The 15,918-nt window shown below is 42.2% G+C and overlaps 1 protein-coding gene across 4 annotated transcripts in view; it reads right to left on the bottom strand.

Annotated features, from left to right (window-relative positions):
- The window catches only part of LOC118372104 (probable E3 ubiquitin-protein ligase RNF144A-A), a 75,303-nt gene that overhangs the window by 39,988 nt on the left and 19,397 nt on the right, over positions 1 to 15,918 (bottom strand). For 2 of the 4 annotated variants that reach the window (XM_035757870.2, XM_052485890.1), the window contains exons 2-3: positions 7,470 to 7,728; positions 1,520 to 1,670 (exon numbers count right to left, since the gene is read on the bottom strand). In XM_035757870.2, coding sequence (XP_035613763.2) covers positions 1,520 to 1,670; positions 7,470 to 7,495 — 177 coding nt within the window. In that variant the 5' untranslated portion in view covers positions 7,496 to 7,728. The remainder of the gene's footprint in view (positions 1 to 1,519; positions 1,671 to 7,469; positions 7,729 to 15,918) is intronic. The other 2 variants (XM_035757871.2, XM_035757872.2) reach the window with 1 other exon arrangement.

The raw sequence follows: 15,918 nt of genomic DNA, 5'->3' as shown, positions 1-15,918 counted from the left end.
CACACAGGGGACATATTGACAAGGACGGTAAAACACAACCCCTTCCCACTACGGTGCACACAGGGGACATATTGACAAGGACGGTGTAAAACAACACATACACACTACGGTGCACAAACATATTGACAAGGACGGTGTAAAACACAACACATACACACTACGGTGCACACAGGGGACATATTGACAAGGACGGTGTAAAACAACACACACACTACGGTGCACACAGGGGACATAGTGACAAAAACGGTGTAAAACAACACATACACACTACGGTGCACACAGGGGACATATTGACAAGGACGGTGTAAAACATAACACATACACACTACGGTGCACACAGGGGACATATTGACAAGGACGGTGTAAAACAACACACACACTACGGTGCACACAGGGGACATAGTGACAAGGACGGTGTAAAACAACACATACACACTACGGTGCACACAGGGGACATATTGACAAGGACGGTGTAAAACACAACACAACACACACTACGGTGCACACAGGGGACATATTGACAAGGACGGTGTAAAACACAACCCCTTCCCACTACGGTGCACACAGAGGACATATTGACAAGGACGGTGTAAAACACAACCCCTTCCCACTACGGTGCACACAGGGGACATATTGACAAGGACGGTGTAAAACACAACACATACACACTACGGTGCACACAGGGGACATATTGACAAGGACGGTGTAAAACACAACACACACTACGGTGCACACAGGGGACATATTGACAAGGACGGTGTAAAACACATACACACTACGGTGCACACAGGGGACATATTGACAAGGACGGTGTAAAACACAACCCCTTCCGACTACGGTGCACACAGGGGACATATTGACAAGGACGGTGTAAAACACAACCCCGTCCCACTACGGTGCACACAGGGGACATATTGACAAGGACGGTGTAAAACAACACACACACACTACGGTGCACACAGGGGACATATTGACACTACGGTGTAAAACACATACACAGGGGACATATTGACAAGGACGGTGTAAAACACAACCCCTTCCCACTACGACACAGGGGACATATTGACAAAACGGTGTAAAACACATACACACTACGGTGCACACAGGGGACATATTGACAAGGACGGGTGCACACAGGGGACATATTGACAAGGACGGTGTAAAACACATACACACTACGGTGCACACAGGGGACATATTGACAAGGACGGTGTAAAACACAACCCCTTCCCACTACGGTGCACACAGGGGACATATTGACAAGGACGGTGTAAAACACATACACACTACGGTGCACACAGGGGACATATTGACAAGGACGGTGTAAAACACAACCCCTTCCGACTACGGTGCACACAGGGGACATATTGACAAGGACGGTGTAAAACACAACCCCGTCCCACTACGGTGCACACAGGGGACATATTGACAAGGACGGTGTAAAACAACACATACACACTACGGTGCACACAGAGGACATGTTGACAAGATAGGGAACAGACGATTTAAGTGCACTCACCAGTGTACAGAAGACACATTGACACTGAGTGATGGTGGTCATCTGCTCCAGGGGAAACTCTCCAAGGCACAGTTTGCAGGAGACCAGCGGGTCCAGTGCCAGGTCCCAGGTGGGCCGATACCTGGCTGTGGTCATCTTGCCTGGCACAGAGCTGAGAGCAAGAGAGAGGAGCCCTGGTTAAAAACATTTCCTGAGATGAATCAGAGAATTTGATGCTCTTCCAGCTCTGCAACTGGTATTTTTAATGATAGATTTACGACGCAGAATGGCTAATGTTTGTCATTTCACAGACAACAGAAAACTGATATGAGATTCACAATGTGTGAATGAAGATAGCTCAGTAATGAGCATCTACATGATCTGTCCCCATGTCCCAGACATGCAGTTATTCGCTGTGTCATTCTGCATTGGTCAGAAAGGCAGTGTGACACCAGCTCGTTGCCTAAACGCACCTTGTCAGTAACAATCACTTCCCTTCTGGATGCTCTCAGACAGAATAAATGCATCTCTAATCCTGCAGCGAGCGTCTTGTTGCTTTTTGCCCTGAGATAAAAGCAGTCGTATTAAAAGAACACTTTCCCTTCGCCGTCATCTCCTCTTCAATTTCTGAGAAAGGGTTTATTTTGGGCCTTCTCAACTCTGATTCTGACTGCCTTTCATCCACCCTGGCTGAGACCGGAGAGGAAGAGACAGCAGTCACTTATTGTCTCTGAGTGTTTACAGGAACTGCCCCCGTGCAGGAAATGTCAACACTGTCAAACTCTCCCATCGCTGCTAGGCAACTGGGGAGAGAGAGGGAGAAAAGGAGGGGCCGGGCAGATACATAGCTTTCACTTGTATAGCAGTGAGCACTAACACAATAGCTTCCCTCTCAGAGACCAAAAAGTAGAAGGAGGCAGAAAGGATGAGTGGCTAGTTAACAAATGTAAAATGTACTGTGTCTGTAAAATGTATAAGCTGGAAGTAGAAGCCTAAGCGTTGTTGTCCATATGGATATTTCAATTAGGGGAGGGATGGTAGGGTCAGGGGAAAATAAGAAAAACATATGGGGGATTGGAAATAATGCAGACAATTACATAGATAGAACCCACAATCTGCAATAATAAAGCTGATCTACCCCCCAAAAAAATACAAAAGGAGGGGCTGCTATAGGGACTGAGAATGAGTCAATGCTGTCTACACATGCTGCAGGGAGAGAACATGTCCTGACCTGTGCTAAGGCTGCCAAGATGACAACACACTGGCCAGTGTGAGTCGTTTATAGGAACAGTGTTGTTTGTCTGGTTGTGTCAAGGTCAACGTGCTGCATGGGGAGTCACCAAAACCACCCTGTGTCAAACAGACAGGGAGAAGTCCTGGGAATCAGATGTGGTAAATCATTAATCTAGTGACAAAGCAACTGAAATGGGCACCTCCTGACTATTAAGTGATTCCCCTTGATTTGTGGACTCTGTCTTCCCTTCAGCTCTTCAGTGGAGGCAGGCAGGTTGAGGGGACGCGAGAGAGGCAGAACGAGAGAGAGGGGGGAGAGGGAGCGAGAGGAGAGCCTCCTATCCATTAGTGTAGTACACTGGGCCTGCTTTCATCAGGCCAAGCAGTGGGAGGCTAGCCAAGAGCGCTAAAAGCCTGTCTACTCTACACCAATCAAACATGCCAAGACAAGACTCACTGGCTGCCAAGTGAAAACCTGCCAGGGCCAGCCATCCCAGCAGCAAGTGGAATCACATTAGCACTATAGATCGCCATATGATTGTTGAAATGGTATGTGCATTATACGGCTGTCTTTACAACGAGAGTCTCATTGAAGATGTTGTGATTTTTGTCCAACAGTAGTACAAGGTGGATAGACCACCATAATACAGACAGTGTACACTATAAAGCTCACTCTATGTATTGTGGATTGGATAAGCTGGGGTAAATAGAATCTCTCATTTGTCTTTGATTCTTATGGCGAGCCGGAGGAGAGGAGAGCGCAAAGTTCTCATGACAAAAGGTGGTGCAACTCAAAAGGGTGCTCTCCCGTCGCTGCATTATTTACCAGGTGGTCCATTATCGCTCCGTGACACACACACACACCAAATTTTAAAAATAGACCTACTGCATGTCTGGCACGACACATTACGGCAGCAATCAATATGCTGGAGGCCGTAAATCAACGTGGTTAACCACGGCTACAGACAAGGAAGTTTGCGTTCTTATCGTATAGATTAACTAACAAATAAGTGGAAGTGCCGGAGTCTGGCCTTCTGGAGTTGCAGTCTAAGCTCCCGACAACATACAGGGTTAGAGCCTGTCAATAATACAACAAATATATGTAAATGGTGTCAGTCAGAAAACACTGTGTGTGTGTGTGTGTGTGTGTGTGCGCACATTGTGTAGTATACTGGGAGATTTGAGAGCAGTTCTAGCATTATATTGCTAGAACTGCACAGAATGTATACATCCATCTATGAATGTACAACATTGAACTATTCCATAACACATTACGTGAGCAACCTAGATAGTGAACGTGTACAGTAGAGCTGTATAGAAAGTGGGGCAGTGGTACTTTGAGGAGCTAGCCAAGTAACTATAAATGGACATATCCTGTATACTACAGTATCTCTACATAATTAATTTTCCATCAGAGGAAATGGGTAATCTTTAAGGCAAGCCTAAGTTTAAAAAAATCTGAATAAATCACATAAGTTGCATGGACTCACTGTGTGCAAAAGTGTTTATGATTTTTGAATGATTAACTCATGTACTGTATGTACCCCACACGTACAAATATCTGTAAGGTCCCTCAGTCGAGCAGTGAATTTCAAACAATGATTCAACCACAAAGACCAGGGAGGTTTTCCAAGGCCTCACAAAGGGCACCTATTGGTAGATGGGTAAAAATAAAAAAGCAGACATTGAATATGGAGGCCCCTGTGTTCTTGGGGACCTCCAATGCTGCAGACATTTGGTACCGTTACCCCAGATCTGTGCCTCAACAACCCTGTCGTGCAGCGCTACGGACAATTCCTTCGACCTCATGGCATTGTTTTTTGCTCTGACATGGACTGTCAACTGTGGGACCTTATATAGACAGGTGTGTGCTCGCGCCTTTCCAAATCATGTCCAATCAATAGAATTTACCACCGGTGGACTCCAAGTTGTAGAAACATCAAGAATGATCAATGGAAACAGGATGTACCGGAGCTCAATTTAGTGTCTCATAGCAAAGGGTCTGAATACTTATGCAAATAAGGTATCAATTCACTTATATATTTGCAAACATTTCACTTTGTCATTATGGAGTATTGTGTGTAGATTGATAAGGACTTGTATTTATTTAATACATTTTAGAATAAGACTGTAACATAACAAAATGTGGAAAAGGGGAAGGGGTCTGAATACTTTCCGAAAGCACTGTAAGTATCGTGACAATATCATAGAGGTCCCTGGCAATTCCCAGTCCCACTCGTCATCAAAAAGGCCTAGACAAGCCTCCCCTCTCCCCGTCTGTCACTGCACCCTACCGCTCAAATGACACCACAGCCGAGCCCTGCATTAAATCGCTGTGATAAGCACTGCCATCACTCGTTAATATCAACATTCAACACCTCCTGGGCTACGATGCAGTCAGAGACTCTGGTCAAGAACGGCTCTCATTTGAACCTGGCCTAGCAGCTCTCTCTGTAATTACATAATGTCATATCAAACTTGATTATGTAAGACCTATTTATAGTCTACCGAGGCTCCTCTCGGAGCGGATGCACTCTACTAGGGATGGGCAAGGTTAAACGAATATTCGGATAGCCGAACAGACGTTAGTGTTCGATTTTCTTTAGGCCGACTTTAACAATGAAAAAACTTTAAATTAAATGATCCTTGTGACATTTCAAATTCTTAGTTTTTAGTAGTTTTTATAACGTTGAGTTAAGCTACTGGTGCACATTTAGCCCTCTAGGCGGCCTTGACATCGGTATGCTATTTCTCCCTACTTTAAATAGCAATTACAGATGCTCATCTAACAAGAGTTCCACAATACGACACAAATGCAAAAAGTCCCCAGAAAGTATTTTTTATAACAGAATCAGTCCTATCATGCCAAAAATGTCTTCTTTTGCTGTTGCTACCAGAGAAAAAGCAATCAGAATGACGCAAATACACATGGTAGAGGTTAACAGCGGACATTCTGCTATTTACTCTCAACCAATTAATTTTCTGACAAAATGTCTATTTGAATAGTAAATAAATGTCAAACGCCCATCCCTACATTCTGTTTTCCACACTCCCAAAACACAGGTTCCCTTTTGTGAAGCGGCCAAACCACGAGTCGTCCTTGTGTGTTAGTGCAAAATGCAGGGGCTGGACAGGGGCTGTGATGGTGGACAGGGTTTACCTTTCTCAAAGAGACAAAAGCGCTGTCAAACAACTGATGACTTGTCCCTGGTCAATTCAGAAACAAAAATAGAAAGGGGAAAAAATGAGTCAGAGATGTGATACAATTGCTGCTGGAAGTGCTTCCTACTAAAGTGAACACTGGAGCAATGCATGTAATATGCATCTAATCCTGTGAGGAAAGCTGTCATTCTGAGGAGAGTGTTTCATTGACTTCTACTGCGGAGGGGATGGTGAAGAGGCAACTCAACGTTGGTGTGCATTCAGTCAGAAGAGAAATGAATGGCAGTTGAAATGGTTGGAACCATGGTGAAGACCCAACCTTCAGGGAAATGGTTTCACAAATATTCCTACAGTGAAATCATAAGACATTTTTTTTAGCTCTCTATGCAAATGCAAAGCTCAAGGACCGTATCAATGAAGCACTAAGAAGACCAGAGAGGCTGACTGCTGAGTCAATCAAACCACATGCTGGCCAACCAAAAGCTGCCACACTAATCTCATTGTACGTTTAGCCTCCTTAAGCTTTCACTTACTGTAAGTTCCTCAAAATGACACACAGACTGATCTTGATCTTAACCTAATAGAAGTTCAAAAGTCCAAACCACAAATCAAAAGTTACAATGCTAATAGGCAAAGCTAGGTTAACCGACTAGGCTACCAGGGTAATTGAGCCTAAAAGGCTAGGCTAACAATCGCAACACTATTTTGTCCACAGGATGATTAGTCTGATCAAGGCCTCTAATGGACGTGCTTTGTGGGCCTGCCATCATCATGTTCCTCCCTCGCTGCACTCCTTGCTCTAGACAGGTCATTAAGAGAGGCTCCGGCACTCATTTGTGTCATGTCTCCTCGGCGTTCAGTGTTTCCGTCACACCGTGGCCATCTGCCAATATCCTCAGTCTCCTGAGTCACCTGGTTTTTGGCAGCGCTGCCGTTTGTCACCTTGTTGTGTAGCTCCCACTGGACATACGCTGTACGACAGACGGAGCACACGTATACCCGTTAGCAGTCAAGCCCTTCAAACAACAAGACAGACACTATTATATTTCTAACAGTTGATTTGAAGCCTGCATTTTCTTTGACATATGGCTGTGAACATTTTCAAATTACAAGTGTTTTTCCATTATTTACAAAACTGACATTGCCATAAAAAGGAACGTGCCCAACTGTAATGTCACGGAATCATAAAAGAACAAGATGACATCAGTGTTGACAGATTGAAGTAGAACAACTACTTCTCTGAGAGGCCGTCAGAGTATGACATCCTTGATGTTGCAAGCTAGACAGAGGACAAGTCAATGCTATTTCATGGTCTTAGCCAAGGAATGTTTTGTATGCAAGGACTTAAAAACATCCTAATCCCAAATGGAGACATCCCAGCTACATCACGAAGACCTGAGAAACGTTGCTTCATTTCTAGCCTGGGCGTACTACAAAAGAAAGGATGTCATCTTGTGTTTTCCCTCAACTACAATTAACCATAATACATTGTGACAGGAACTACCTATTGTAGGCTGCAAGCCTATTCACAAAGGAAATGAATTAACACAATATATTCAGATATATGTTTACTAACCGTGCTAAATGCTGTCCACGCTGCATTAGTTATTCAACACGAGCAGATGAAGGAATAGTCTTCTGATTGAGTTCATCAAATGCACCATAACCAAGAGGCCTCATTCTCATGCAGCCTGCATGTTTGGCCGTGTGCATAATAGTGTCCGTTCATGTGTGTGCGCCATACTGGTCTGAGGGCCAAGGGCCACCGGCCTGGTGGACTCAGCGTGGTGTCAAACTCCTCCTAATCTCTCTCTCTGTGAAGGTCACCCCTGGCCCTGTGCCAAGAACACAATGATTCATTAACTTCTGGTTGCCATGGAAGTCATGCATTCACCGTTTCTGGATGAGTGGGAAACCGTGACTAGGAGCAGGTGAAAAGCACGTTGCAATGTGCGACAGTAACACTGACAGTATTGTTCTAAATATTTTCAGGTAAATCAAGAGTGATTACTCGATTTCTCTACCCATCTCCCCCCAACATGCACACACCAAAATGTTAGCTCAAGATTCACAATGGCACAAATGATTCAACACAACATTATGAAAGCAATAAAATAATCCAAAGAATGGAACACTGTTGCTGCTAGTGACCCATGCAAATAATACGTTCGTGCCAGGCCCGGCCGTTATCGAAACAAAATGCTGTGACTGAAAAGCTGCGTATTACGAACGTCTGCCTCACCGGTCACAAATTTAGAATGTAGGACATTGGTTTCCATTCCACCGTCACCAATGTTTCTGTGATATAGAGCCAGTGATCTCAGGAGGCCATACTTCTTCACCGCTCTCCAGTTCTCTTCTGCCCCAGCCAACTGACCTAAATTCATAACCCAGAGGGATCCAGAGGTCCTTTATTTGGGGCACACTCTTTCTTTCCCCTCAATGAGGATCTGAAGTGACATGCCGAGAGTAGTGTAGTATAGTGAAGGGCGGGCGCAGACATCAAACAATTGGTTCTGTGTCCTTACAAGGAAAGGTTCACCCACTTGGAATGTTATATTGTTTTTGTTTATCTCTGAGTGATGTTCTATCAATTCCCTGGGTCATTTCATGTTTATCTGAGTTATTGGCGTTCAAGCAGGCAGAAAACCAGGCTGGTATGATGTAGCACTGTGATGAAGTCACTCTCACTACACTGGAAGATAATAGGAATACAACTTTTAGATCACAAAAACCATCATAAACAGTTTTCAATACTGGCCAAACTCATCACGATTGAGAAAATGGATCATATTTTGCAGATATTCCTACCTTGAGAAATTTGCAATTGAACCTTTTTGGGATAGGGGACAGCATTTTCACTTTTGGGTGAAAAGTGTGCCCAGACAGAACTGCCTCCTACTCTGTCCCAGACGCTAATATATGCATATTATTATTAGTATTGGATAGAAAACACTGAAGTTTCTAAAAAACCTGAGAAAAATCCAACCAGGAAGTGGGAAACCTGAGGTTTGTAGTTTTTCAAAGCTTGGTCTACCGAATACAGTGTCTATGGGGTCAAGTTGCACTTCCTACGGCTTCCACTAGATGTCAACCGTCTTTAGAAACTTGTTTCAGGTTTCTGCTATAAAGGAGGGGGGAATGGGAGCTGAATGAGTCATGGGTCTGGCAGTGTCTCAGGCTCGTGACGCACGATCCCGACAGAGTTGTTCGATTCGTTCCAGTGCTTTTCTTCAGACAATGAAATTCTCCAGTTGGAACTTTATTGATGATTTATGTTAAAAACATGCTAAAGATTGATTCCATACATCGTTTGACTTGTTTCTACGACCTGTAACGGAACTTTTAGTCTGGAAGAAGTACTCATGCCTCATGAAGATGGATTACTGGGCTGAACACACTAACAACAAGTGGCTATTTAGACATAAATTATGGACTTTATGGAACAAATCACTCATTTATTGTCGAACTGGGATTCCTGGGAGTGCCTTCTGATGAAGATCATCAAAAAGGTAAGTGAATATTTATTTCTATCTGTTGACTCCAACATGGCGGATATTTCTTTGGCTGGATTGGGCTGAGGACCATACTCAGATTATGCTTTTTCCGTCAAATCTGACACAGCAGTTGCATTAAGGAGGAGTCTCTTTAATTCTGTGAATAACACTTGTATCTTTTATCAATGTTTATTATGAGTATTTCTGCAAAAATCTCCAGATGTTTTGGAATCAAAACCATAGAGAGCACATTGCATTGTGGATTTTGTAGTCGACTTAAACTGCAGATTTTCCATGTTTCTCACAGTTATTTGAAACTATATAATTAAAAGGAATGACTAGTTTTGGGTGGATTTTTTATTTTAATGCTGTGGAGGAACTGAACGATTAGTTAAGTGTGACAGTAAAGGTATATTTATTCAATGGCTGTACAGACAGACCACCCTCTAGATGTAGTTGTAGCTTTGATAGCAGAAGGGTAGACTAAGCTAAGTGTTGTGCTGTTTGGGATGGAGGCAGTCAGATAGGCTTCATGCCCGGGTAACTAGGACACAACCAGTCTCATGCCTACTGGGCACGTCGCCATCCCTCTGCAGAGCAGTCATGGTGTCTTTTTTTCTCTATTCTCGAGACAAGGGGGAGGACAGGAGGTGGTAATGAATGTTGCCGTAGGCCCCGGTCCAGTTTCAACACCTTGCTAAACCTCCTAAATGTGCCATTAGCCAAACGAGCCGAGGTTTAGGCAGCGCTCAATGACACAGCGTAAATATTCATGAGATTGTGGTGCTTTAAATAGGGCTCTGTAAATTCCTTTCAAATCCCCAAAAGGTTGAGGCAGGGACACGATGCATATTCCATCAGCTGTGTCTGATTGAAATCCTTCTTGGTTTTGGTTGGCGGTGTGCGACCATGGCCCAAAATGACATTTTCCCCATACCATGTTGCTTACTAAGTGCGCACTAGAGGTCGACCGATTAATCGGTGCAGATTTCAAGTTTTCATAACAATCGGAAATCTGAATTTTTGGACACCGATTTGGCAGATTTCTTTTTTTCCCACACCTTTATTTAACTAGGCAAGTCAGTTAAGAACACATTCTTATTTTCAATGACGGCCTAGGAACGGTGGGTTAACTGCCTTGTTCAGGGGAAGAACGACAGATTTTCACCTTGTCAGCTCAGGGATTCGATCTTGAAACCTTACAGTTAACTAGTCCAACGCTCTAACTACATTGCTCTCCACGAGGAGAGCTCGTGGAGAGCAAACTTCTCATAAAAAAAAAACAATCAAAATCACTAGTTAAACTAGTAATATCAACCATGTGTAGTTATCTAGCGTGTCCTGCGTTGCATATAATCGATGCAGTTCGCATTCGCGAAAAAGGACTGTCGTTGCTCCAACGTGTACCTAACCATAAACAATGCATTTCTTAAAATCAATACACAGAAGAACATATTTTTAAACCTGCATATTTAGCTAAAAGAAATCCAGGTTAGCAGGCAATATTAACTAGGTGAAATTGTGTCACTTCTCTTACATTCATTGCACGCAGAGTCAGGGTATAATGCAACAGTTTGGGCTGCCTGGCTCATTGCGAACTAATTTGCCAGATTTTTACGTAATTATGACATAGTATTGAAGGTTGTACAATGTAACAGGATTATTTAGACTTAAGGATGCCACCCGTGAGATAAAATACAGAACAGTTCTGTATTTCACTGAAAGAATAAACCTCTGGTTTTCGAGATGATAGTTTCCGGATTCAACCATATTACTGACATAAGGCTCGCATTTCTGTATGTCATGTTATAATTAAGTCTATGATTTGATAGAGCAGTCTGAGCAATGGTAGGCAGCAGCAGGCTCGAAAGCATTAATTCAAACAGCACTTTTGTGCGTTTTGCCAGCAGCTCTGCTGTTTATGACTTCAAGCCTATCAACTCCTGAGATTAGGCTGGTGTAACGATGCGATGTGAAATGGCTAGCTAGCGTTTCAAACGTTACTCGCTCTGAGACTTGGAGTAGTTGTTACCCATGCTGAGCAAGGGGAACGCTGCTTCGAGGGTGGCTGTTGTCGTTGTGTTCCTGGTTCGAGCCCAGGTAGGAGTGAGGAGAGGTACAGAAGCTATACTGTTAAAGGCAATACTAAAGTGCCTATAAGAACATCCAATAGTCAAAGGTATATGACATACAAATGGTAGAGAGAAAGTCCTATAATAACTACAACCTAAAACTTCTTACCTTGGAATATTGAAGACTCGTGTTAAAAGGAACCAACAGCTTTCATGTGTTCTCATGTTTTGAGCAAGTAACTTAAACTTTAGCTTTCTTACATGGCACATATTGCACTTTTACTTTTTCTCCAACACTTTGTTTTTTCATTATTTAAACTAAATTGAACATGTTTCAGTATTTATTTGGAGGCTAAATTGATTTTATTGACGTATTATATTAAGTTAAAATAAGTGTTCATTCAGTATTTTTATAATTGTCATTACAAATATTTGTTTATATTATTATTTATTTTTTTAATCGTCCGATTCAAATCGGTATAGACTTTTTTTTGTCCTCCAATAATCAGTATCGGTGTTGAAAAATCATAATCGACCTCTAGTATATGCAGCAGTTCGGGCCGCCTGGCACGTTGCGAACTGTGTGAAGACTATTCCTTCCTAACAAAGACAGCCAACTGTGCCAAAAGGGGGATGATTTAACAAAGCGCATTTGCAAAAAAAGCACAATCGTTGCACAACTATACCTAACCATAAACATCAATGCCTTTCTTAAAATCAATACAGAGAAGTATATATTTTTAAACCTGCATATTTAGCTAAAATAAATCCAGGTTAGCAGGCAATATTAACCAGGTGAAATTGTGTCAGGGTATATGCAACAGTTTTGGCAGCCTGGCTCATTGCGAACTAATTTGCCAGAATTTTACGTAATTATGACATAACATTGAAGGTTGTACAATGTAACAGCAATATTTAGACTTATAATTAAGTCTATGAGCAGTCTTACTGAGCGATGGTAGGGACCAGCAGGCTCGTAAGCATTCATTCAAACAGCACTTTAGTACGTTTTGCCAGCAGTTCGTTGCTGTGCTTCAAGCATTGCGCTGTTCAAGCATATCAACTCCCGAGATTAGGCTGGTGTAACCGATGTGAAATGGCTAGACAGTTAGCGGGGTGCGCGCTAATAGCATTTCAAACGTCACTCTGAGACTTGGAGTAGTTGTTCCCCTTGCTCTGCAAGGGCTGTGGCTTTTGTGGAGCGATGGGTAACAATGCTTTGAGGGTGTCTGTTGTCGATGTGTTCCTGGTTCGAGCCCAGGTAGGGGCGAGGAGAGAGACGGAAGCTATACTGTTACACTGGCAATAATATAGTGCCTATAAGAACATCTAATAGTCAAAGGTATATGGAATACAAATGGTAGAGAGAGAAATAGTCCTATAGATACTATATCAACTACAACCTAAAACCTCTTAACTTGGAATATTGAAGTCTCGTGTTAAAAAGGAACCACCAGCTTTCATATGTTCTGAGCAAGGCACTGAAACGTTAGCTTTCTTACATGGCACATATTGCACTTTTACTTTCTTCTCCAACACTTTGTTATTGCATTATTTAAACCAAATATAACTAAAAATGTTTTTTTCAAGTTTAAAAATAAATTTAAAAAAATTTAAAAAATAAAAATAAAAAAAATATAAAAAAATCGGCCGATTAATCAGTATTGGCTTTTTGTGGTCGGTATCGGCGTAGATTTAAAATAAATAATTGTTTTTATATATTATTTTTAAAAATCAGTCTACCTTTGTTGCGTACACCCTCAACTAGACGGACGTGTTACCGTCAGTAATTTTTTTTTTTTTACTCATCCATACTGTTACGTCAACAGTCAGATTGACAGTGTTGCCATAGAGACATTTTGGATACTGTACACCTACTAGTGCTGGTTTGAGAATTCCAGCCTTAGAGAGAATGACAACCACAGACCAAACAAAGGCTTGGGTTGTTCTGATTTTGAGAAGGATTTATTTTTTTAAATGTAAAAAAAAAAAAAAACACAAAAAAACACTTTCCATAATCTTAAAACCGAGCAGTAGACGTCCTCTCCAGTCTCTGCACATATTGGCGTCTGAAGAAACGAGACGGAGTGTGCACTCCAATGTGCATATCCTTATTGACAGCTGCAGAGAGCAAGGGCCCAGGGTTGACTGTGCTGACAGTCTGTTGTCTCTCAATGCTCTGAGCTCTACTTCTCAAAACAGCTCAAGCCACAATCACATCTATTTATTCTGACAGAACTTTTTAAAAATGGGGTTTCCGTTCTTTTTATAGTAGAAACTTTACATTTCACTAATGCCAGGAGACTTCTATGCATTGAAACAGCTTTTCTTAAACACTCCAATGATACATTATTACACACATACAGTACCAATCAAAAGTTGACACCTACTCATTCCATGGTTGTTCTTTATTTGTTTTATTTGCTAGATTGTAGAATAATATTGAAGACATCAAACCATGTAGCAACCAAAAATGTGATAAACAAATCAAAATATATTTTATATTCTTCAAAGTAGCCTTGATGACAGCTTCGCACTCTTGGCCTTGAATTGTAAATAAATCACTGACAATGTCACCAGCAAGACTTACAACGTCATACCTCCTCCCCCATGCTTCACGATGGGAACCACACATGCAGAGGTCATCCGTTCACCTACTCTGAGTTTCATAAAGACATTGTGGTTGGAAGCAAAAATCTCACATTTGGACAGATTTCCACCGGTGTAATGTCCATTGCTCGTGTTGCTTGGCCCAAGCAAATCTCTTTGTATTATTGGTGTCCTTTAGAAGTAGTTTCTTTGCAGCAATTCAACCATGAAGGCCTGATTCACAGAGTCTCCTCTGAACAGTTGATGTTGAGATGTGTCTGTTACTTGAACTCTGAAGCATTTATTTGGGCTGCAATCTGAGGTGCAGTTAAATATTTTATCCTCTGCAGCAGAGGTAACTCTGGGTCTTTCTTTCCTATGGTGGTCCTCATTAGAAACAGTTTCACCAAAGCGCTTGATGGTTTTTGCGACAAAGTTTCTTCAAGTGCAAAGTTCTTAAAATGTTCCAGATTACTTTAAGACTTGAAGGTCAATCAGGACTGTCATTTCTCTTCACTTATTTGAGCTGTTCTTTCCATATTATGGACTTGGTCTTTTAGCAAAAATGGCCATCTTCTGTATACCCACCCCTACCATGTCACAACAACTGATTGGCTCAAACACATTGAGGAAAGTCATTCCACAAATTAACAAGGCACACCTGTTAATTGAGATGTGTTCCAGGTGACTACCTCATGAAGCTGATTGGGAGAATGCAAAGAGTGTGCAAAGCTGTCATCAAGGCGAAGGATGGGTACTTTGAAAAATCTCAAGTATAAAATATATTTTGATTTGTTTAACACTTTTTGGTTACTACATGATTCCATGTGTTATTTCATAGTTTTGATGTCTTCACTATTATTCTACAATGTCAAAAATAGTACAAATAAAGAAAAACCCTGGAATGAGGTGTGTCAACTTGACTGGTACTGTATATACAGCACATTCAGAAAGTATTTAGACCCCTTCCCTTTTCTACATTTCGTTACAGCCTTAATCTCAAATTTATTACATTATTTTTTCTACACACAATACCCCATAATGACAAAGCAAAAACAGGTTAATAAATGGTTGCACGTTTATTTACATAAGCATTCAGAAACTTTGCTATGAGACTCGAAATTGAGCTCAGCTGCATCCTGTTTCCATTGATCATTTTGAGAAGTTTCTACAACTTAGAGTCCACCGGTGGTAAATTAAATTGATTGCAAATTATTTGGAAAAGGCACACACCTGCTTATAAAAAAGGTCCCACAGTTGACAGTGCATGTCAGAGCAAAAACCAAGCCATGAGGTCGAAGGAATTGTGTGAGACAGGATTGTGTCGAGGCACAGGTCTGGGAAAGGGTACCAAAACATTTCTGCAGCACTGAAGCGCCAAGAACACAGTGGCCTCCATCATTCTTAAATGGAAGAAGTTTGGAACCACCAAGACTCTTCCTAGAGCTGGCCGAATGGCCAAACTGAGCAATCGGGGGAAAAGGGCCTTGGTAAGTGAGGTGACCAGGAACCCGATGGTCACTCTGATAGAGCTTCTGTGGAGATGGGAGAACGTTCCAGAAGGACAACCATCTCTGTAGCCCTCCATCAATCAGGCCTTTATGGTAGTGGCCAGATGGAGGCCACTCCTCAGTAAAAGACATGTGACAGCCCACTTGGAGTTTGCCAAAAGGCACCTCAAGGACTCTCAGACCATGAGAAACAAGATTCTCTGATCTGATGAAACCAAGATTGAACTCTTTAGCCTGAATGCCAAGCATCACATCTGGAACAAATCTGGCACCATCCCTACTGTGAAGCATGTGGGGATGTTTTCAGCAGCAGGGACTGGGAGACTAATCAGGATCGAAGGAAAGATGAACGGAGC

This window comes from Oncorhynchus keta, chromosome 29 (assembly GCF_023373465.1).
Source record: "Oncorhynchus keta strain PuntledgeMale-10-30-2019 chromosome 29, Oket_V2, whole genome shotgun sequence".
NCBI classification, from domain to species: domain Eukaryota; kingdom Metazoa; phylum Chordata; class Actinopteri; order Salmoniformes; family Salmonidae; genus Oncorhynchus; species Oncorhynchus keta.
This window is presented reverse-complemented; position numbering and strand designations above follow the sequence as displayed.